The following is a 25,354-nucleotide window of genomic DNA, read 5'->3' on the forward strand; positions in this document are numbered from 1 at the left end:
CTCAGAGGGTATTCGGTCATTGATGGTGGTGTAGTGTTTGGAATGTATTTACCGGAGAGATGGATGCCTGATCTAAATATATTCTTCTTCTTGTCCGTGGCCTTCCTTCAACTACATGGGGTCGGCACTAATGTCAAATAAGCTCAGTTGTACGGCCGACTTTGTGTGGAGAGATGTACAGAGTGATCACAAGATCCGTATACCCCTCCTCATTATTTACTTATATCTATTGTCAGATACCCAATTGTTATCGAGTTCGATTCTTGGCAGCAGTTGGTGCCAAGATATTGGGAGAATGGCTCATACAAGTGACTAACGACTGAGGAACGTTTGATAGCCACTATGTGGATTCATCAGCGTAAAATTAGTGGAAAATCAATTAAAAATGTGAGGGAATACGATATTTCCTTGCGCGGTTTGTGAAAGCAGCCCCGACAAAGAAGACTTTGTTAGTATGGGAAAAGAAAGCCTTTTTAATGGGCAGTGTTCAGGACGCACCGAGAAGTGGAAGAACATCCACTAGACTTCATCTTCGTGCTGGCGTCGAGAAACCTATCGAACAACCTCTGGTTAAATCCGTACGGAAACTGCGTCACAGCTGGCGATACCGGAATCAACCATGAGGAAACACATCAAAGTGGATCTGAAAATGAGGTGTTGGCGTCCTTTGAACGTCAATGAATAATCAGATGATGATTTGGAGAGACGTGTTGAAGCTTGTGGTCGGATGCTGCAACATTTCCAAACAATGGCTCAGAAGGCAGAAGTCATGCTCACTGAGGAATGTTCCATTTATCGCAGCTCCCGTAGTCGCAATGTTTACTTTGGAGGAAAAGGAAATCCACATTTTTTTCAGGAAATCGAGCGAAACCCACCTCACGTCATGATCTGGGCTGAAATGATACACACGCATCTGTTTGGCCCATATTTTTTGATTGTTCTGTCAATCAGAACATTTACCTCCAGATGATTAATTACTGGCTCATCCCGCAGCTGAAAAGTACGGGAATCTTAGACGTTGTTTGGTTTCAACATGATCGATGGGGAGCCGGCTCACTTCGCAGTGCCTCTTCGACAACGTCTGAACGCAGTCTTTGGGAATCGCTGGATTGGTCGAGGATCGGACAATGATCTAGCTCCTCTTCCATGGCCACCAAGGAGCCCTGACCTTATAACACCCGATAACGCACTCCGGGGTTTCATCGAGGAGCAGGTGAGGAAGCAGCAGGATGTTGCAATTGACGATCTGAAAAATGCAGTGCGCGAAGATTTCCAGACAGTGACCCGAGGGATGTTGGTTAATATGAACAACAGAACATGGGGGCGTATTCAGCACTGCAGAGACCATGGAGGGACACATACAGATGTTCTAGATTTCTAAGATGCGCGATGTAAGTAGAAATAAATAAATGATGAGTATATGTACTTTTATATCGTGTGAGTTGGAGCTTAGTGTAATTTAATATAGGGGTATACGGACTTTGTGCGCACCCTGCATTCACCATTGCGTGTATTTTTGTCGTGGTCGGTAGTATGATGTGTTGTATGCAAATGAATTTTAAGACGAACAGAAACACCCAGCCTCCAATCTGGAGGAATTAACCAAACATGGATAACATCCATAGCCTGTCCTGGTATCGAACCTGGGGCCCTATGAACCGAACGCTAGTACGCTGATCATGCAACCAAGGAGCTAGACCTGATCTAAATAGATTAAAGTTATTCATTTCTCTTCCACAGATCTTCTCACTTCTGTTGCTGATGGCCATCATCCGCAATGCCTCAGGGTCCTGTGGAATAAGTGGCGGTTCTAAGTTCAACCTGTCCGTTAGCAGCCACCGTAATATGACAGGACACTGGAATGTGGCGGTAAGTTTATTTGACCGACACTGGAATTGTCCTAGCTTGTTATCCTGGAAGACTCAGTCCGTGCAAGTTTGATGACAATGTGCTTGGACTACGACCGGGCACTTTCTTTTAATACCGGTGCTCAATACACCTCATTACTATTCTTTCCTATTTCCTTTTGTTCAACTCCCACTCACGACTCTTTTCGAAGATATTTCAAGAATGCTCCATCCATGTATGTACCTATTCTAAGTAACTTGATTTCTCGAAGAAGTTGGCTTCAAATTAATTGATCTTCTTTGAATATATTCCCTATGGTATCTTAATTTAATCCATGTAAGAGGAAAATTACGAGGAAGTTTTCTTTAATAAAGATGCGCTCTTACCGTTCTTCAAAACCTTAGAAAAGTTAGATTAATTACCTCTGTTAACGCAGGATTATAAGCGTAATATTATCAACCAATATATCTTTTCCTCCGCACTGACCTAATATTCTGCTGTCTATCCTTTGGGGGCCTGGGTATAATCATACGGCGAACTGCCAAAGAAATTATGGGACTCACAAACGTAACCAGAAACAGAACTATATATTCTGTGCACCACAGAAGATGCCAGTATTCGGCTTATTAAACTGCAACATCTATCAATAGCTAAAAGCTAAAAGCTTCTCACAACGTAAGTAAAGGTCAAGAGTGTTAGCACGACCAGGGATAAATAAATAAATTAAAGGAAATACTTACAATTATCCCAACAAAAGGCCGTCGCTGATTGAGGAAGCACTGGACTCAAGAGGCCTAGCGAATCAACTAAAAATTAGCTTAACTAATTGACTGAAATAATAATTCCTTGATTCATTTAAGAAAACTTTAATAATACCAAAACATTTATAATTTACCGACCTCAAAATAATTTTTTTAATTGATTTAAAAATGCGATAAATATTGAATTCTATTTAGATCAATTAAAAGAATAACCCAGCGGAAAGTAAAATCCTTATATCAATAATTGCTGAATGAAAACAGAAGACCACTTTAGAATAATAAATGAACGAGGTTCAATTGAAAATTAAATAATTAAATCCACCATTATAGAATGGAGAATGAAAACCTATCTAATAGACTATCTCGGTTTTCGGAGGTTGCGTGAAAACAGTAAGGATCAACCAAACACACTATATCACAAATCGAAGAAATAATTCACGAACATGCAATAAAACACAGAAGTAGGATTAAATAATCCAAAATCCCCCAGAGGCGATAAATAAAATCGAAGGAGTAAGTCAAATACAGCAGAAATGATCCAATGCACGCAACTATTCCCAATACAGATGAACGTCAAGATCACAATAATAAGCAGACACTCAAATGTCAGATTCAACACAGCAACGCCCCCATAGCGTTTGCATTCTATTACACAGGACAACCGCCATGATTAAAATGAGAACACGATGTACCGAGTAAGTCATTAGATCAGCTTTCATTTAAAGCACAAGTTTTCTTTTAACAGCCCGAAATGGTTTGAAAATATTTTAAATAATAAATATTTGATTATGTTTTAAAACCAGAAAAGAAATAAAACCAGGCTTTTAAGGTTATACAATTAATTCGTACATCATCATGTCGGAGCTCCTTGAACATAATTATTCCTTTCGTGCACGAAACCTAATATAATTGAATGCAGAAGCAAAAATTAACATATAATTATCTTCTTAAATTAAATTGAAACCTCAAATATTTTCACATTACAAGTTAACAACAATGACCTGTTTTCGACTCTAATTTTTTTTTTAACCCACAAATAATCCGAACATCACCTTTAGAAATTCTCACATATCGTAGACTTAAGTGCTCAGCATCTTAGCACTATAAAATAACAGGATTAGTTCCTCAGTTAAAACAGTCATGACATCCAATGAAGCTACTTACGAGGTCGGTGTTTACGAAAAATTAAATCATTTCAAAAAAAAAAAAACCACATCTTTGGCACTTATGCCAGATAGAGAATCCATCAGCCGGCATCAAATATCCACACCATCTTCCCTTCTTGTAAGATAATTTGTATCTTTAAGGCACAACCAGCAGAGATTAGCTCAACGCGTCTTCCAGTTTTAAAAGCCAAGAAACAGAACAACTGCTCACGTTAATTGTTAGAGCACGGTTCACGGCCAAGCAAGCTTATCTTCTTGGCGCCCAGATAGCAGCACCAACTACTGACTTCGAATTGATTTAGTACTAAATCCACCACTAGATGGCTCACCATCAGCAATTTAATGAAAAGCCCATACAGTTACGATATTCAACACTCGGAGATGCAGACAAATGATCTGAAGGCATGAATGTAATAGAGACAACATAGTACCATGACGAGTAGTTATTCAAACTCCATTACAAGCTAATAGCTAAGAGCTTGATATAGCATCAAATAAAAGTGTATTCGAGAGGTGTGTAAATAGTAATCTTAAAGATAAGTTGATGTGAAGGGATTATACCGCCATCTTGACCCACGACGACTTGGCTATGAACATGGACATTCTCATGGTTTTCGATTTGGACAGTTATTAGTAGGATGTATACCTGATCTTGTTATATTTTGTTATGTTTGTTATATTTTATAATGAAAGTTTACGTTTGTTAAATAGTCTGTTGACAGTGCAAGTGAAATTTGCTCAGTGTAGCTGTATCTTGTGCTTCGTGAATAAATAAATAAATGAATAAATAAATAAATAAATAAATAAATAAATAAATAAATAAATACGACAGTCCCCGTTTCATGCTCGTGTTCAGCTACTATAAGGAAATCGAGATATCTCTTGATCGAATAAAACCATTGGGAGTTGATACTACAGTTAGTAAAAGAAGCAGAAAATTTCGCCGAATTTTGAGAACAAAGTTATTCGATGACTGGTCGGTAAAGCTGTGACATGGAATAAGAGTGTTACATTTCAAGGAATTCTCGGCAGCCAATAATTTTATTCCGGAAAATATTTCATCTGAATGGACAGCCCTCCAGAAGCTCGACGTAAGCTAAGCCAGTCTTGGTGGCGTGAAATGAACGGGTCATCATTTCGTAAAAGATACAAGAAAGAGAAAGAAAAACCAGGCCATATACTCTGGTCCTGCCCCTTCAGTTCATTGATAATCAACCAGACGCACCATGAAGTAAAATATTTTCTCTACTACTACTACTACTACTAGTACTCTACTACTACTACTAAATTGTTTCATTCCTCAGGAAGGGGGAGGCTGGCCTATTAACTGTGACACTGTCTCTCAGGCAAGGAGATGTGTGGTGAACATGAAGGGGCTGGCGGCCCTGGCCTGTACTATATGATTTTTCACGAGAGTTTAATCCTGATGTAAACAAATAGGCGGAGCACCTTGGCTTTGCACGTGGACATAGACGTAGTTGATTGGAGAAGCAACCGTCGCACTCACTCGACTGAATGCGAGCTCGAAGAAAATTAGTACGTGGCATTAATTTAATTTTATCTTAGTTTATTACATTTAGATAGTCTGAAAGAGTACGTAATCAAATTAAAATATGGTTGTCATATATACCGGTGTGTATCTATAATTTTTTTAAATAAAACAGTGATTAAATAACGAGATATGAAGGCAGAAGGCGTGGTGTAATGCAGGAAGTCTTCTCATAGCGAGGGAAAGTCCCAAGCTGTACAGTGTGGAGATAAGGTATTGCACCTTGCAGCAGCTGTCAGTGTCAGTATTCACAGTGAGAGAAATGGAGCAAGAGGTGTTCTAGCCTACGATAGCTTTCTTTAATATTCAGAAATGAATAAATAAATAACGTAGGCCCTAATCTTCAGCAGTAGATCTCCCTTTAGACCCCTCTGTTTAGTTTCGCACAGCTCAAAAACTGTTCCTCGTCTATTTTAGGTAATATGCGCAGCACTGTATGTCCGAACACGAGACGTTGACGGGGCGGAGGTCGATACTACACGCTCAGCGAATCACAACTCTTTCTTTGGCTGAGGCGTGGACATGCCTTGTTTACATCAGGATTAAACTCTCGTGAAAAATCATATAGCACCTGTCCCGGCTATGGTCTTCGTGCAGGAAAATGAAAAATACGGAAAGCCATTCTCAGGACAGCCAATGGTGGGGACCAGTCCCTCTCCGTCTCCCGACTGTAGAGGTGTAGGGTCGCGGTAGAGCTGTCACCACCGGTCCGCTGCTCGTTTGGTCAGTAGGCGGAGTCAGGGGGGTGACAGTCGCATAGACCCTACGCTTCCGAGGGCTAAGCCCAGACTGAGTAATTTTTCCCTACGACCAACATGCTTCGAGGTTGTACCTGACGTCACTTCACCAAACTTCACGTGACAAATACGGGAGCTCCTATTGGTAGAAACAACTCCCGATTGCTATTGGTCGATTTCGAGTTGAGAATTCCCGGTCGATGGGGCAGTTTGTGGCTGTCGTAGTTTGTAATTATGTGTTTTGAAGTTGCCAACCCGTTTTTAATTTCGTTTTCACTATATGCGGGTATGTTATTAATAACAATAACATGCGTAACACATATTTATGTCACGTTATGGTCTTTCGGCTGAAATAAATTCGTAATTATTGCTTTGATAACCACGTGTGAGACCAGTCTACTTTGTCATCTTTGTTTATCTTTATTTTCGTTTTCATGCTCTGCGGGTGTTTTTCAGTGAAATTCTGAGTGGAATTTCTTGTTTGAAGAAGTAGAAGATATTTGAGGTAAGAATTCCTTATTATTCTTGTTTTATTAACCTCCTGAGGCCGGAATATAAAATGCATATCACACCAATTAAAATGAAATTCCAATAAATATAACACCAACTTTTCGGCCTACTCAGAGTTATATTTAGTTTATTGTTTAAAATATTTTTTGCGGGATATTTGATTCTATTTTAAACAGTGTCCTCTTAAAAGAACACTAGGCCACAGGAGGTTATGTAAGTTATTAAGTTGATGATTGATAGCTGTTTCTGTTCCCAAAAATATCTTTTTTTAAAGTATTTTTTCGTGGTGGTTGTTATTAATAACAATAACATGTGTATCATACTTATTTATGTCATGTTGTGGCCTTTCGGCTGCAATAAATTCTTAATTTATTAAATTCAGTTGATGTAGTCCTATTATTTCTGATAAGCCACTGTCGTTTTGATGGTATTGAATTTAGCAGTAAAAGTATAAACTGTAGATAGTGCTCTTAATTATTTCCTTCTATTTCTTTTTATTCCTTAGATCATGCATGGAAAGTGCCAAATTTGTGGGATATACACCAATAGCGAAGAGTTCTGGCAGCAGGGAATCTTATCTTCTTTCACCATTTCCCTGTTCCTAGACGTGATATTTGCAAAAAGTGGCTGGACATTGTGGTAATCCGAAAGTTGCGGCAGCTTTCTTCAAAGCAGCTGAGGAACCACACTATGTGTTTGAGACATTTTCGCTGCTCCAGCTATCCAGGACCTCTATCGAAGATACTGTCTCAGATAGAAGTAAGTAATTATTATCATTATTAATATTATTAATGGTCACAGTACTGTGACATATCAAATTTTCCTGTTGTTTATTTCAAATTGCTCTCTGGAGGTAATTATGGTAAATTCAACAGTGGCAGACAAGGTTGAACCTCGTTTCTCATAATGAAAGTCACTGTAATGTCCGTCATACCTAGTCTTGCCTTACCTAGCAAGTTGAAAAGAGCAAAATCAGTCCTTTAATATCCCTCAATACAGTCAAGTGCTTAACGAATTTTGGTGGACAGCATGCTCAGTGTAATTTTATTCCTGTTATTCCTACCTTAAGAACTGTAGGAAGACCATAATAACTAGCCTATAGATATATTTATAAATGAATGATGATTGCATTCACTGTAGTAGGGGAGAAAAAAATTCATATCTTAGTGATTTTTTTTTTTTTTTTTTTTTCCATATAGATGTGCCTCGACATAAGTCTGGACGTCGGTCAGGTCCTTCGGCTGCTATGAGTTCCGCTGCTGCTGCTCCCACTGCCTCCACTCCTGTTACCGGTACTGCTGCTACTTCTACCACTGTTACTATCACTTGTAGTATTGCTGTTTCTACTACTACAGCCAATAGTGATACTGTTGAACCCTTACCAAAATGCTTAATTCCTTTTCATTTCCTACAGGCATTGGCACGGCTTTCTTCTAAGTGTTAGAATCTCGAGTCAGAACTGTGAGTAGGCTAGTGATCAAAAAGTTTGGTCCCTCATTTGTAATGAAGTTTCTTTGTCTTCTAGACTTCATTACAATGTTACTTTGGATTAAATTGGTGGGTACAAAGACTATGGACACCTAGGATGTACCAATGGATTTGCTGTCATGCCACCGGGCGAGTTGGCCGTGCAGTTAGGAGTGCGCAGCTATGAGCTCGCATCCAGGAGGTAGTGGGTTCGAACCCTACTGTCGGCAGCCCTGAAGATGGTTTTCCGTGGTTTCCCATTTTCACACCAAGCAAATGCTGGGGCTGTACCTTAATTAAGGCCACGGCCGCTTCCTTCCCACTCCTAGCCCTCTCCTGCCCCATCGTTGCCATAAGACCTCTCTGTGTCGGTGTGACGTAAAGCAACTTACAAAAAAAGTTACGTCCCGCGAAATCGACTGCTTGCATGCTATTCCACGCTAATCCAGACACTGCTCGCGCACGACACTACCGATGTAACTCGTGCAATTATGCTGACAATGATGAAGATTTTTCATTTAAATAAACAGTTTTACAGTGTTTACATTTTAATTTGGAACACATAATGACTGAAATATGTATTAATATTATGTAAACCAAGTGAGTTAGGAGCACGCAGCTGTGAGCTTGTTTTTTGGGAAATAGTGGGTTCAAGCCCCACTGTACCGGGCGAGTTGGCCATGTGGTCAGAAGCACGTGGCTGTAAGCTTGCATCCCGAATCCGACTGTCGGCAGCCCTGAAAATGTTTTTCCGTGGTTTCCCATTTTCACACCAGGCAAATGCTGGGGCTGTACCTTGATTAAGGCCACGGCCACATCCCTCCAATTCCTAGGCCTTTCCTATCCCATCGTTGCCATAAGACCTATCTGTGACGGTGCAACGTAAAGCAACTAGCAAAAAAAAAAAACATTGTCGACAGCACTGAAGATGGTTACCGTGGTTTCCCATTTTCACAGCAGGTAAATGCTGGGGCTGTACTTTAATTAATGGCCATGCCTGCTTTCTTTCCACTCCTAGCACTTTCCTATCCCATCATCGCCATATGATCTATCTGTGTCGGTGTGATGTAAATTAACCTGAAATATTGTATAATTAGCAGATATCTAGGTTATGATAGCCGGGCGGTCCGTGAAAGGTCCTAGGGAGAGCACTGTGTATGGGTTCAATATTGTTGAAGACTTAAAATTAAACAATTTCAATTTGCAAAATCGTAATGATTGGGTATTAAAGTTTTTAATTTTGTATTACAAAACGCCCAGCACGTAGGCTACACAGTGTGGTCACATATCTGTGAGATTGCACTTGGGCAGTGGTGTGTTCGAGTCCCACTGGCGGCAACAGTGAAGATGGTTTCCCTTCTTTGCAATAGGCAGGCAGATATACTAAGGCCGTACCTTAATTAAGGCCACAGCTGCTTCCTTCTGAGACCCATTCCATCGTTGCCATCAATCGGTGCTATATAAAACTCATAGCCAAAAAAATGAGACATCGTTATGAAGCCCATAACATGATTATAATTGTTCATAAAGGTGGAAAACAAGTATATTCATGTTCTGTGTTCTTATTCAAAATATGCCAAACATCTGCATGTTTCAGGCTCCATTTGTCTTAATTGCATTCATAATGACTTTTGTAAATTCCTGCCGTAGATTTGTATAATCGAACATTTTATTTAAACTTCATGGGACATTTTTTATTATTATTAATATTATAAGGAGCATTAAGCATATCTGCTAAATGGGAAGTGAAAAACTGTGACGTTATTTTTCAGAACAATGAAAGTTTCAAACGTGTGGTTTACTGTCCTCATAGTCTGTTCCTTTATATGAGCTCATAATTTCTGTAGAATTGTGTGATAATGATCAAATACTCAAGTGGAAGTGTCATGTGGTATTGTCTGGATGAATTTTATAAAGAAGTCTTAGTTTTGGTTTAAGCATCCATTTCTAACAAAGGTATTTTCACTGAAAATTTTGTATTTTGGAAACAATTTCTCATCAGAACACAGGAAATATTTTATGATCTCTCTCCTCTCTTATTTGCAATTTGTATGCACATCTTCCTCAACTGAAATGTGTACTGGTATGTATTCAGTGTGCAAGTAACTAAATTAGTATTTGTGAATTTTGTGATGTTGGTAACTCATTTGATGTGATGGTAACAATTGTGCAAACTTTCCTTACCGTAGTTCTCCCCCTGTGAGTGGGGGCAGTAGAATAATACCCACGGCATCCCCTGCCTGATGTAAGAGGCAACTATAAAGGGTGCCATGGGAGCTCCGAGCTTGGGTAGGCATCCGTGGAGCCCTTAGGTGAATCCTGGCATTGCTTCCACTTGTGCCAGGCTCCTCACTTTCATCTACCAAAATCCCATCTACCTCGGTCACCACCTGTTCTTTTCTGACCCTGACTGTATTACGTATGGAAGCCTAGAGAGTCTTATTTTCACGCCCTTCATGGCCCTGGTCTTTCTTAGGCCAATACCTCCATTTTTTCGTAGTGTCGACCCCCTTCGATTTCTTCTCTCCGATTAATATTTAGAGGATTGTTGCCTAGTTGTACTTCCTCTTGAAATAATAATCACCACCACCACCACCACTCTTATCGTAGTCGGTGCGATAAAACTGATTAAGACATAAATGATCGGAAATTGCATTCTTTATAACTTTTGTTATGTAGTTCTTTTCAATAGGACCAATCATCCAGGGTGAATAAAATTATTTATAGCCTACATTGTAGTGGCATATTCCCCGACATAAAATACCAATTTTCAATGAATTCTGTTCAGCCATTTTCTTGTGACAGAAATTATGAAAATTTAACACCCGGATAGTACGAGTCCCTGTGATTAGTACACCTAGGTAATGAACACCATAGGTTTGCGTTGCCTGTAAATGGCGCCGCAATGTGAGAAACGCCATGGGTGTGTGTTACATGTGCGCATTACATTACCTGTGAGTAGTACCATCCGCGAGTCTACGCTACTTTTGATTAGTATCGCAACATGACAAATACCGTGGTTGTACTTTCCCAGCGATAAATACCATTATGAGGGGCAGATGACCTGGTTTTTGGACCCCTTTAGATTACAAGCATCATCGATTCAGGATTGTGCTTTAGAAGCAGTCCCTTGGTCAGTAATACTTCTGCTTAACGCTAGTTGCTGGCAATGTGGGGCATTACAGGTCAAATCCACTGATTGTTCTAAATTCATATCCATCCATTCATTCTTCGTCATTGTGTTTTGAACCCTGGTTAGTAGATGATTTTGGACTTTGAAATTGTTATTATATTTATCTCATTTCATACCATTAGGGGTCGATGACCTAGATGTTAGGTCCCTTTAAACAACAAGCATCATGGCAAGGAGATTTGTGGTGAAGGCGAGATGTTTGGTGGCCTTGACATATACTAGGAACTGTCCCATCATTCGCCTTACTCCAGGCGAAAGGAAACCGTTCTCAGGACAGCCAGTGGTAGGGAAACAGCCTCTTTCTGTGTCTCAAATGCAGAGGTGTAAAGCCATGGCCACCCTTCCTCTGTTCGGTTGGCCGGTCAGAGTGCAGTGCTGTCAGACCACGGATTAGCCTACTCTGCAACCACTGACACAGATTTCTGCCTTTGATGTACAGTAGGTACAAATGGCACCGTATTTGAAGTGAATTTCCACCGCCTTTGACTGGCATTTTGATTAGGTCACAGCAAAGCCCCTTGCACACGGTAATGTTGTGGAAGGTAGCAGCATGTTGTTCATAATACTGTACATAAATTAGCGACCAATTCCTTGAACGTAGATCTTAATGGGTTGAGCTATTTTGTGACGTGGCATGCGATTGTTTTGTGCTGGATCAGCTGCCATATTATTGTACGTAGATCCTGATGCTACATATTTCTTTCAATTTATTGGAACTCCTCCCCTGCGGATGGACTGAAAGGAAGCATTATTTGTACTTCCTGCATGTTGTAAGAGGGGAACAATCACAGAATCTGTAATCGCTTTCTTGTCTTTTAAGCCCATAAACATATTCATGATTCTATCCTTTTCCATGTAACAGAGAAATATAGATATATCTTACTGTCACATGAAATAGAACATTTTTAAGTACTGTAAATACAAGGATTGCATACATTTTTGTAGCTTGACATGGTTTATTATCTAAATGCAGATGACTGATTGAATGATATGCTGTGTTTTGATGCAATATGTAGGAACAGAGTATGTGCTATCCTGTCTTGGTTTCTTCAAACACTACTCTGCCAGAGACTTGCCATCCTCTAGCAGATACAAAAGTACAAATCTCAATATTCCTCAGTGTGTGGCCCTACATGCCTCATTTGACAGACTGAAAGATGTATCATATAGTAAGTTTCTTGAGATAATACAAATGATGTTGCCATAAGCTTTTGACTTGTGTTAGACTCCAAAAAGAGAGAAAAGTATTTATTATGTTGTAACTTGACAGTTCCAGTCTTTCTTTCATAAATGAATGATTTTGTGTTGTATTGTATTGTTTTCTGGCTGATGAATATTAATTCATGATTAACACTACTGAATGTAACTTAATGAAATTATGATATACTATGATCACAAAAAATTTGTGGCAATTTCTACACAATTTTTATACCTGTAATACTGTGGATAGTAGGTAGAATATAGCTCCATAAATCAAAAGATCATGTTTAATTTCAATTTACCTTTGAATCCTACAAACTCCCTCCTTAGCATATGAGTTTCCTTTAATCATTTTGGTTCCTGTGTATAGCTTTCTTTCTTACATTGTATTTATATTTCATTTTCTGCATAATACTATTGACTATTGAGGTTGGCTCAGTGTGTGTTAAAGGGGACCGAGGTACGAGGTGATGTTAGTGTCTATTTCTGTCGTAGTTCATAATCAGAGATAATTATTGCCAATCCCACTCACCTTCTGGTCACTTCCTCCCTCCCACCCTTTGCAAGTTAGCTTCTTTTTTCCTCAGCAGAAAAAAGCAGCACAGGTCAGTCCAGTTAATCCCTTCCTTCATGGCTTTGTGAATTAGTAAAAATAAAATTATAATAAGCAGCACAGGCTGGTAAGCTTCTTTTCTCCAGCAAGAAAAAAAGAAAAATAGAAATAATAATAATAATAATAAAGCACAGGCCAACCTTTAGGTGTATCATTGTTCAGAATGAAGTATTCCAAAAAAAAAAGGTAAGAGAAAGAAAGGAAAGAAGAAGAAAGATATGAAAGAAAAGAAATGAATATATTTAAGAGAGGGGGTGGGAGGGAGGGTGAGAACCTGGGTACCCGACGCGACCCGCGCTAAACGATTTAAATCGCCCGCCCGGTAATTTTAGTTTTTCCCTACGACCACTACGAGCGCTAACGTGCAATTCCTGGTAGACGTTGCGTCAGCCGCTGTGTACGGAAGTTAAAAATAACGTTGAGTGTCGACTCTTACTTATTCTCTTTGGGCGGAGTGCTGATCTGTCGGATCACGAACCAGTTATGGCCACTTACAAGCTGAAGCTTACTCTGCAACTGTCGACCACGTTTACTCACCGATCAGTTGAGGAAACAGGAATACGAATATCTTGAAAACGTTCACACTTTAGATCAGTTAGCAGCTGACAGATTCGTGAACGCTGTAGCCTTCAAGAAAAAGTCCAACACAGCCGTCATTATAGATCCTACAATCAGATACAACAAACGCTTCCGACCAAGTGAAATATGAAGTTTATATGAAGGCGGCATTCCTTTCCTGAAGGAGAAATATCGCGCACGCTTCGATCAGAATTTTGTATTCTATGACCACTTGCTTGGTGCGCGAAGAACTATATATCCATTTGTAGCTGATATATTTGCCGTCACTAGGCACGCATAAAAGGAATCTGTGCTCTTTAGTGGAAGGCATTATTGCTCTCAGTGTTGCCATTCTTCAGCATCACATTTACTCCAATAAAAACACGCATGTTATTTTATTAATTTATTGGCGTAAATACTTTTTTCAGTTCCACAATATTGTGCCATTCATCATGATTAAATTGATATGCTGTGTCTTTGGGCAACTTGTTTACGTAGATGCAAGCAACTTCATTTCTTCTGCTGTTATTACATTACACTATAATGTGTTGCACTGTATGTATACCCCTTCGTTCCGTTTCTTGATACAGCGTCGGGGATGAGGTAGGATAGAATTATGTGGTGTATTTTTACGACGGGTTGCCCTCCCAACCACAACCACAATTAAGGAAATAATGAAGATGAAAAGAATGATGATGAATGACTTTTTTACAATTTATTTTACGTCGCACCGACACAAATATGGCTTATGGCGACGATGGGATAGGAAAGGGCTTGGATAGGGAACGAAGCGGCCGTGCCTTAATTAAAGTACAGCCCCAGTATTTGCCTAGTTTGAAAATGGGAAACCACGGAAAACAATTTTCAGAGCTACCGACAGTGGGGCTCGAACCCACTATCTTCCGGATATAAGCCCACAGCGGGAGGCGAGAGCAATCGGCTGTAGCCTATGAATAGAAACTATCTCGGCATTTGCCTGGAAGATAAAATGGGAAACTACGGAACACCCTTGTCAGAATAGCCGACGATGGAATTTCAAGCCATTCGTCTCCCGAATGCTCCATAGTCGTAGTGCGTTAATACTAGCAGCCAAAAAACAATATGAATGCACTAAGAACACAACACGAAGTTGTTACCATCCTTGCCATCGTTATGTTCGTTTATCATTTATCATTATCATTAATCCAATTTCACTATCATGATCACCATCATCTATACATTTAATCAGTACATGCACTGCTATGTCTTATATTTGTAATGTATACTGTAATCGGAGATGTTTTCTCTGTTGTATTTCATTAAAATTACTGAAATTTTAAGAAAAAATCAACAAGAAATAAGCCCATAGTACATAGAGAAGTAAAAAGGGGAAGGAGGCATGATAAACGCATTGGCTTAACTACTGGCTTACCACCGAGAAGGCTGAGGTTCGAATCCCGGTTGATCCTCGATTAAATTATTATCTCAAAAATTGTTTGGCGTCAGGAAGGGCATCCGGCCTTAAACCTCCGGCCAAAACAAAAAAATAAGCCGAGGTGTCTCCAGTGACCCCAGAAATAATCGGGATAACCTGAAGAAAGCTTTTTTTTTTTACATAGAACAGAAAATTGCCATATCTGCCAAGATCACACATAGCCAGATGACCTCGGAATATTTGAGTAACATGAGGACAGGGTAATGGCATCCTCAGCTATAGTGGGGCTGAAATTCTCAACCCGAGACCGTTTGAACCGCAGGCCAGTACACTAACCATTCTGCAAACCTGCCGGACTAATCATACAGTATTAAAATAGCGCCTTACATCCTAACTGGTGAGTAAGTAAACTCGAGTCCTCATACCGACGTGGTGCAGCTCATTTCAGGCACACCCCAGATGGAAGTGAGCTGTATGTACAATTTCAACCACATACCAGCCCTCCTGCCGTTCTTAAAATTCTGGCAGTACCGGGAATCGAACTCGGGCCCCCGAGGACGACAGCTAATAATGCTAACCGTTCCGCTACATCCTAACTAGTGATTCCTCATTACGACTTCCTTTATGCGTTATACAGCTTTTTTTCGGGGGGCCCCGAAGCCCGCTCCCCCCGCGTGACCATCGACTCAATCTACATGGCCTCCGACATGCTATTATTTCTAAGAAGAAGAAAGAGATAGCAGGGAGGAGTGGGAAGTAATACAAGGAGTATCTGCCGGTTTCCGAGTTAGACTCGCTACCACGGCAAGAGTTTGTGTTAGATAAGGTGGTGTTGATGTATGGTATTGAAGGGTCAGGGAAAAACCACATAGGCAGAAAGAAGAAAGGGCCTACATGTAAAACCTGACGTCTTTTGATGGCACATGCAAGGATGTGGGCTGGAAAAAGACCAGAGGTTGTGTTAGTTAGGAACAGGTAACAAGCACAAAACATAAACCCGTTCCTCACCATTCCATCGTCCGGGTGACAGACCCTTCCTGGTAGGCCTGGGTCTGCAACCACTTCGTGGAGGTGGCCCTTGGAGGAGCGGTCTGCGTCCACTTCGCAGTTCCGAGCCGCTCAGCCTGGGTCGCACAGTCGCGGCGCCAGGGGGCGGCATGCTCCGCCTCCGTGGTGGCGTCGCTGGTCCCCGGCGTGGACGGGAGTACTAAGTCGGTATTAACCGCCTTATTCCTCGTCCATCGGTCCCTCCTGTCCGTCTGGGTGGCGGCCGTGCTGGTACGGGGCTTCCACTTGTAGGCGTCGTACATCCCTGGTGCGTCGTCTCTGCCTGGTAGCCGGATGACCGGGTATATCTGAAAGAGATCTCTCGCGATATTATCCAGGCGCTCATGCCTGGGGTCCCTGATGATTAAGCCTCCCGGGAGGAAGCTCTCGACGCTCTGCGTAGGGGAGATCCTGGCCCCTTTGGACACGGTGTGGTGCATGAATTTCAGGACTCCGTCCCGCTCCTTGGCTGCGTCCTCCCCCGGCCGGTAGTAGACGAGGAGAGCCGGGTCCGCCTGGGTGGCGGAGCTCTCTCGGAACTCGAAGCCGTCAGGGGGGTCGCACCCGTCCCTGTAGGCGTCCCAGTCCATCTCGTCGTCGTACGCCGTAGTCATCCTGGTCCTCCTGTAATAAACTCTGAAAGAGAAAGAGCGGGCACTGAGAAGTGCTCAGCTCAGACAAATGCTCTTCCGAAGTCGTACTAATAAGTACAGCTGCCTGGTTATCCCTTGAGAAGTACTGAGCGCCTGGCAAGGAGAGTGAAAGTGGAGCGAGAGGCACGTACGTCCTTCCGCTTCGACAGTCAGCTCGTCCTTATGAGTTATACAGCGATGTGTCTGCTACTCTTATTGACAATCCCCTCCCCCCCTCCACCAGAACGCTTGTATACGCTAAGTACTACATGTGACCTATGTCATCGCGATCTCAGGATCTCGGATGGAGATTGTACCTGGGCAGTTATCGCACTGGATGGGCTGTAGAGGTGCGTCTGCAGATGGCTCGACTCTTTAGAAAGTAGGTAATCAACATCCTCTAGGCCAGGAAAACGTCAGACCAAGTTCGATTGCTGCAGACGTGTAAGTGGGGCCAGTATCTAATATTCGGAAGATAGTGGGTTCAAACCCTACTGTCGGCAGCCTGAAGATGGTTTCCCGTGGTTTCCCATTTTCATATCCAGCAAATGCAGTGACTGTACCTTAATTAAGGCCACGGCGACGTAAAGCGCTCGAAAAAAATAAAAACGTCATGAAGGTTAATCCGAAAGAGATTCTCGATCTGAAAGCTATCTAGATTCACTGTATCGAGGATGAATAATAATCGCAGAACTGTATCAAACTTATCCTCGGTACAGAGGTAAATTTGGACAATCGTTACTTTGTTCTTTATAATCAATTTCTGAAAATCTACAGCCAGTTTTCAGTCTTTCGACCGGGTCAGGAATGGAATTAATGGAGCCCCATCTAGCGGCAAGGATAGGAATTGTATCGGCTGCCGACGTCTGTCACACTCCTCTGGGGCTGATGACTGACAGATCTAATGAAATGATTGGAAAGTGTTGCTGAAATGTAGGGAAAACCGTATTACCCGGAGAAAAACCTGTCCCGCCTCCCCTTTGTCAAGCAAAAATCTAACATGGAGTGACAGGGATTTGAACCACGGAATCCAGCGGCGAGAGGCCGGCGAGCTGCCGACTGAGTCACGGAGACTCCATAGTAATCCATTTCTATTAAATAATTTTCAAACCAGGCTTTCGCAGTGTAATATTTACTCGTAAATACATGTACAAGTAACATAAAAGTAAACTCGTGTCCTCATCCTGAGGTGGTGCAGCTCTTTTCAGGCACACCCCCAATAGAGGTGAGCAGCATGTACCATTTCAACCACATAACAGCCCTCCCGCCATTCTTAAATTTGTGGCAGTACCGGGAATCGAACCCGAGCCCCCGAGGACGGCAGCTAATAACACTAACCGTTACGCTATGTGCCATATATAACATAATTATATAACTCCTGAAAATAATACTGTCCATCCAAATTAAGTATAGTGGTGGTTGCGGTGGTAGTGCTTATTGTTTTAAGAGGAAATACACCTAAGCTACCATCCTCTCTTAATTCTATATTTTCTTGCATCTCATCTATTCATTGGTCAGAATGAGTTAGAAAAGTTGAATAGGGTGAAGTTTGGGTAAGATTATCCCACATTGCATTACGTTTCGTATAATCATGTGACAGCTACAAACATGGCATTTGTCTCACATATGCTATTGGGTGGGTCAAGGTTCGTGTAGAACTTGATGATTCTATCTTTACTACAAGTGATTCAAAGTATGAATTATGCGTGTAAAAAGTCCAAATTTACTTAAAATCGAGAAATAATGACCAATTTAACGGATTCAGATACGACGAAGAGTCATCACACCAAGGTTGTAGATCACTGAAAAATTTGAAGAACTTGGAACTCTTCCGTCGGTTACCAGCTAAAACGTGTAATTTTGCCTAATTTTAATTTTCTAGCTCGTCTGGCAAATTGTGCCCAAATCTTGATTTTGGGTGAGGGGAATAAAATAAAAGACCTTCAGGAAACTACAGCAAAAAAATTTGCAGATTTTCATTATTACCCCTTAAACGGATAGCTGTACGAAAATTTCGCCAAAATAGTCAATGCACAGGCACACGGTTGTTACGATATGATTTATCTAGATAGATGGAATCTGCTCCACGTATAACATCTTTTGGGCTATGTCCGCTAGACTTAGCCTGAAAACCGACCTTTCATGTTTTCTCCCTTATTAATCCTCCCGTTGAAAAATGCACGTGAAAAAAAGAAATTAGAATTGGATTTCCAAGCAGTTTTATCGATTTCCAGTCAAGTTGGTCTTGTCCATTCCGGGAATTTGAAATGGTATAAACCTTAAAACCTACCCTTGGCTTGGCGGATGCTAAATATAAAGTTTGGTTCAAATATCTCAGTAGTTTTTAAGTTGTAAGAAATACGCTTTACGCGCACCCGCTCTTGCGTTAAGTCCGGTGGGACTTGTACCGAAAAACGGTCCGTTAATGATATCTCCGTTATTAATCGTGGTATCGAAATGATTCACATGAGAAAAAATAGGTTTAGAAATTAATTTCCATTAAGGCAGGTAGATTTTCATTAAGTTTGGTTGTAAATATTTTGAGGGAGTGCTAAATCACGGTTTCGGTTTCGTATAAACCCCCAATTAGTTCAGGGATTTAGAAACAATATTTGCCCTAAAACCTACCCAAGGACAGGTGAATTCTAAATATGAAGTTTGGTGGAAATATATCCAGTAGTTTTCATGTTATAGAAAGACAAACAGACAAACAGACAAACAGACAAACAAACAAACAAATAAACAAACAAACTAACTAACTACCTAACAGACACCAAGGAAAACCTACCCTTGGACAGATGGATGCTATAAATAAGTTTGGTTGAAATTTCTTCAGTGGTTTTCAAGTTGTAAGAAAAACGCCTTTACACGCACCCGCTCTTGCGTTAAGTCCGCTGGGATTTGTACCGAAAAACGCTCCGTTAATGATATCTCCATTATTAAATCCTGTTATCGAAATGATGCACGTGAGAAAAAAGGTTCAGAAATTAATTTTCATTAAGGCAGGTAGATTTCCATTAAGTTCGGTTGTGTATACTTTGAGGGAGTGCAAAATCACGGTTTCCTTCTATTAAGGCAGGTAGATTTCCATTAAGTTTGGTTTTGTATATTTTGAGGGAGTGCAAAATCACGGTTACGGTTTCGTATAAACCCCCAATTAGTTCAGGGATTTAGAAACAATATTTGCCCTAAAACCTACCCAAGGACAGGTGTATTCTAAATATGAAGTTTGGTGGAAATATATCCAGTAGTTTTCAAGTTATAGAAGTACAGACAAACAGAGAAACAAACAGACAAACAGACACCATAGCAAAAAATTATGCAGATGGTAATTATTACACCTGAAACGGATAACCGTACGGAAATTTTGCCAAATTAATCAATGAACAGACACACGATCGTTACGACTTTATTTATATAGATTCAGCTAGGGTATAGGCCCTACATGGTCGTCGTCTCACGCTCCCAAGATGAAAACCCTAGGGTCCTCTTTTCTTTCTCCCCTTTTACGACACGATGGGGATACCGTGGCTGTATTCTACCATCCTACTCGCAGAGGTACAATCCATCCAGATGAAGTATGTGAATTTCTGAACACTCTGTGTACGAATTCAAGTAGAAATGCATAGAGAATATTTCTTCTGCATGGAGATGCCTTTGCAAGTTGTAGATTTGTATTATTAAAATAATTTAAATTATTATTTATTTTATGTATTTAATTTATTTGTTACTTGTCATTCATAATTATAATAATTAATTTAATTTATTAGTATTTAAATGATTTCTAATGTTTAAAATACTAATTTTCCTTATAATAATTGTTGATATGCCTAAGTGTAATAAGGAATCATGAGTTCTAAATTTATTACTTACTAGCAAATATACCCGTGCTTCGCTACGGTATTCTGCATTGTATACGAATATTGAAGTAAATACTGTACATGCAGTAAATAAGATTGTTTTAAAATAGCATTTCTCTTAGCGTTATCCGAGAAACAATATGGAGAGGTCCCCATACGTTGTTTCAAGTGTAAAGTGCTTGTTACGGATTTGTGATGATAACGACAGGCTCACATGCATACTGCAATTCACAATCGAGTTGGGAAGTTTACATTATAATTGCAGGCCCCATTGCCTACTGCGCGGTCACAATCGATTTGGGGAGTTTCCGTTACAATGGCAGCCCCCCTTTCCTACTTCTAGACATATTACAAATTGAGGAGTTTTTATTATAATGGCAGGAAACTTCCCTACAACCAGTCAAAATTGAGTTGTGCAGTTATCATTATAATGATAGGCCCTTTTTCCAACTGCCAGCCAGCTTCCTGCCAGTCACACCAAGTTGATGAGTTTCCATCAAAATTGCAGGCCAGTATGCCTAATGCCAGTCACATTTTAGATGGATACATCTGTTTATAACTGCGGGAACGCTTGCCTACAGCCAAAGACTGTATGCTGCATGCTCCCTTGCCTTCTGAAAGTCAAATCGAGAAGTGAATTATTCATTAGAATGGTAGGCCTGCCTCATTAATGCCAGTTACACAGGAATCGGAGGACTCCATTCCTACTGCCAGTCATAGTCGGTGTGCGGAGTACTGATTACAATAGTGGTCTTGACTATGCATCGACAGTTAGAAAATTTCATCATCAAAATGCAAACACCATTCTGAATGCATGGTGCACACCAGAACTTGCATCACTCTGCAGGCATAAAGCACTTCTCTACAGTAAATTGAGAAAACACCCACACAACAGTATAATTAAAGGAGAATATAAAAGTTACTGCAATAGAGTTACAACCCTGAAAAGGACTCTCAAGAAGTCGTACTATGATAATCAATTTAAAAACAATCTACACAACACTAAACACACCTGGCAACTCATAAACGAAGTTCTTGGTAAACCTTCAAAGTCAACAATCAATATTACACGTATCAAGCTAGGGAATGAATGTTTTGAAGACAAAAGTGACATTTGTAATGCCCTGAATAATAATTTTATCTCAGTCCCTGCCACACTATCTTCAAATATTGTTCCACATCCCGAACATACTGCTACAATCAATAATAATCCTAATTCCCTTTTCCTAGAACCATGTTCTCCAGAAGAAGTGTCTACAATAATCAATTCTCTCAAACATGCTCGCTCAGTTGCTAGTGATGGTATTTCCAGTAAACTTATCAAAATCTGTAATCGAGCACTATCTGGTCCAATATCTGAATTTATCAACTGCTCTTTGGCAAAAAGCATTGTCCCTGATTCATTAAAGATCTCTAGAGTGGTTCCTATACACAAACAGAATGATAGATCAGACCCTGGAAACTACCGACCCATCTCAATACCACCTGAATTATCTAAAATCTTAGAAACTGTTGTCAAAGTTAGGCTTATTAGTTACCTCGAAAAATGCAATTATTTTTCCAGATTTCAATATGGCTTCAGAGAAAAGGCTGGGGTGAATCCTGCCTTAATGGACATTATAATTGAGCTTCAAAATTATATTGTTAAAGGTTACAAGACTGCTGGGCTGTTTATTGATTTAAAAAAGGCTTTTGATACTGTTAGCCATGAACTTATGATATACAAACTGGAAAAGGCAGGTGTGAGAGGTCCCTCGCTGCTCTGGTTTAATGATTACTTATCAAATCGACAACAATATGTTCAGATTGGCATGAATAAAAGTGAGCTACGAAAGATCTGCTTTGGTGTACCACAAGGTTCCATATTGGGTCCACTTTTGTTTCTTATATATATTAATGACATAGCCCTGTGTTCTTTTAAGGGTAAAATATCACTTTTGGCAGATGATACTTCACTGTTCTATTCATCAAATTCTGAAGATGAAATAGTTGCAGATATCCAGCATGACTGTTATATCTTAGATGAATGGCTGAGAAAAAATCTGCTAACAGCCAATTACTCAAAAACTGTGTGTATGATGTTCGATAAATCACAAAATGACCTAAATTCAACTACAAATATATTATTTGGCACTACGAAGTTGCAATGGGTTAAAGAAGTTAAATATCTTGGACTAATAATTGATAGTGCCCTCTCCTGGATACCTCATATATTAAACGTAAAAAATAAAATCTCTGTCTTGGTTGGTATCATTGGCAAGATTAAGTACCTACTAACAATTGACACTCTTCGTCTAATTTATTTCACAATGATACAATCTCGACTTTCTTACTTGTGTTTCATTTGGGGCAAAGCAACCCAAAATAACTTAAATACTTTGGAGGTCTTACAAAACAGGGTTATTAGATTTATGTATGGATTTCATCAACTATATTCTCGAAATAAAATGTACTCTGAAACAAATATATTACCTCTTAAGAAATTAATCTCATTAAACGCATCACTTCTTATTCATAAAGTCTTGCATAACAAAATGTTCACCAACTCTGAATTTCCTAAAGTCACTGACATCCATTCATATAAGACAAGGCAAAAAAATAAATTACATGTTCATCAAAATTATACAACAAGGTTTGGCACTAAGGGAGTGCAACACTTACTAATATCTGAATATAACAGCATTCCTGACAACACAGCAATCATCTCTAAAACTGTGCCATTTCGTAATAAGCTTAAGAAGTACCTGTTAGGCACTATAAATGTGTAACAGTTATTTCTCTGATATTTTCATTTCTAAATCGTAAAAGTCAAAAAGTTGTTCCTCCTGTATTGTTACTCTGATGATAATCCACTTAATATAATCCTATCCATTAGGTAAATTGTGATACTTAAAGTATATGTAAAACCACTATTATTACTCTTTCACTTTTAGACCTTATGCGTTAATCCGCCATTGTTGTGATTATCTATGTATTGTTCCTCTTGACAGAGCTCTTGCTCTCTGGAACCCTATTTATCAATCAAATAAACAAATAAATAGCAGACACACCCTTTCTCGATCGCTACAAAATCGACGTCAGTGAATATATATAGTTCGACATACGAAAGTATGTGCTTGTTTACAATATTGCAGACCTTCATTCACAGATTAACTGCTTCTAAACGGTACATCATATCGAGAAAGGATTGTACCATAAGACGCCGGATTTAGCGGCCTAAATTGCTGGTCTTATGATATCTCATCTATTCATGAGTCAGATTGAGTTAGAAACTTGGAATAGGGTAAAATTTGTGTAAGATTATCTCACATTGCATTGCTTTTCGGATAATTAAGTGACAGCTACATACATAGCATTTGGCTCACATATGGCTACTGGGTGGACCAATTTTCGTGTAGAGTATGATGATTCTATCTTTCCTCTAAGTGATGGAAGGTATGAATTATGTATGTGAAAAGTACAACTTTACTTAACATCGAGAAATAGAGAAAAATCAAACGTAAAATGGATATAAATACGACAAAGAGTCGTAAGACCAAGGTTGTAGATCACTCCAAATTGAACGGGGATTGTGCCATCCGTTATGTGATAATACTTCCCGAAGGTCTGCACCATCATTAAAATTGCCTCCATATTTCGATATTCTTCGGGATAGAAAGGGAAAAATTTAAAGCTCTTGGAAGTTTTCCGCCCGTTACAGGCTAAAACGTAAAATTTTGCCAAATTTCAGTTTTCTTTCTCGACTGGCAGATTATGCCGCAATCTGGGTTTTCGGTGAGAAGTGTAAAAAGTAGAACTTTCAAGAAACTAAACCAAAAAATATGCAGATGATCATTATTCCCCCTTAAGCGTGTAGCTGTACGAAAATTTCGACAAAATAGTCAATGTAAAGGCACACAGTAGTTACGATTTTATTTACATAGATAAATAAGGAACCTGCTCTACGAACAACACCTTGTAGGCTATATCCGCTGGACTTAACGGGAAAAACGGACCGTTTATGATATCTCCCTTTTTAATCCTCCTGTCGAAAAAATGCACATGAAAAAAGTTTTAGAGATGGAATTCCATCACGTTTGGTCGATTTCCAGTCAGGTTGGTCTTGTACTGTATATATTGTGTAAGAGTAAAATCACCATTTCGGTTCCCTATAAACCGCCAGTCCATTCCGGGAACATGAAATGTTATTGACGATTAACACGTAGCGTTTGACAGGTGGATGTTAATGTAAAGTTTGACTCAAATATCTTCAGTAGTTTTCAAGTTGTAAAACATACGCTTTACACGCGCCAGCTCTTGAGTTAAATCCGGTGGGACTTGTACCGGAAAACGGTCCGTTAATGATATCTCCCTTATTAATCCTCGTATTGAAATGATGCACATGAGGAAAAAGGCTTAGAAATGAATTTCCATTAAGGCAGGTAAATTTACATTTTGATTGTCTAAATTTTGTGAGAATGCAAAATGACGGTTTCGGTTTCGTATAATCCCCCAGTCAATTCAGGGATTTAGAAACAATATTTGCCCTAAAACCTACCAAAGGACAGGTGGATTCTAAATATCAAGTTTGGTGAAAATATATCCAGTAGTTTCCAAGTTATAGACAAACAGACAAACAAACAAACAGACAGACACCAAAACTGAATATATGCAGATGGTCATTATTACACCTGAAACGGATAACTGTACGGAAATTTCGCCAAAATTGTCAATGTACAGACACACTCTAGAAGTGCAGACCTTTATTTCGATAGTTACTGCTTTGTAACTGTACGACGTATCTACAAACGGACTTCACC

The 25,354-nt window shown here is 39.8% G+C and overlaps 1 protein-coding gene and 1 long non-coding RNA gene across 2 annotated transcripts in view; both read left to right on the forward strand.

Annotated features, from left to right (window-relative positions):
• Positions 1–1,746: 1,746 nt before the first annotated feature.
• Positions 1,747–25,354, forward strand: part of LOC136863155 (hemolymph lipopolysaccharide-binding protein) — a 63,305-nt gene continuing 39,697 nt past the window's right edge. Inside the window, exon 1 of the mRNA XM_067139505.2 lies at positions 1,747–1,869. Within this exon, the coding sequence (XP_066995606.2) occupies positions 1,762–1,869 (108 nt within the window). The 5' untranslated portion in view covers positions 1,747–1,761. The remainder of the gene's footprint in view (positions 1,870–25,354) is intronic.
• On the forward strand, positions 6,114–13,136 carry LOC137503051 (uncharacterized). Its single transcript, XR_011019026.1, has 3 exons — positions 6,114–6,566; positions 7,077–7,330; positions 7,771–13,136. It is a non-coding gene; the product is annotated as an uncharacterized lncRNA (long non-coding RNA).

Source organism: Anabrus simplex, chromosome 1 (genome assembly GCF_040414725.1).
Source record: "Anabrus simplex isolate iqAnaSimp1 chromosome 1, ASM4041472v1, whole genome shotgun sequence".
NCBI lineage: Eukaryota > Metazoa > Arthropoda > Insecta > Orthoptera > Tettigoniidae > Anabrus > Anabrus simplex.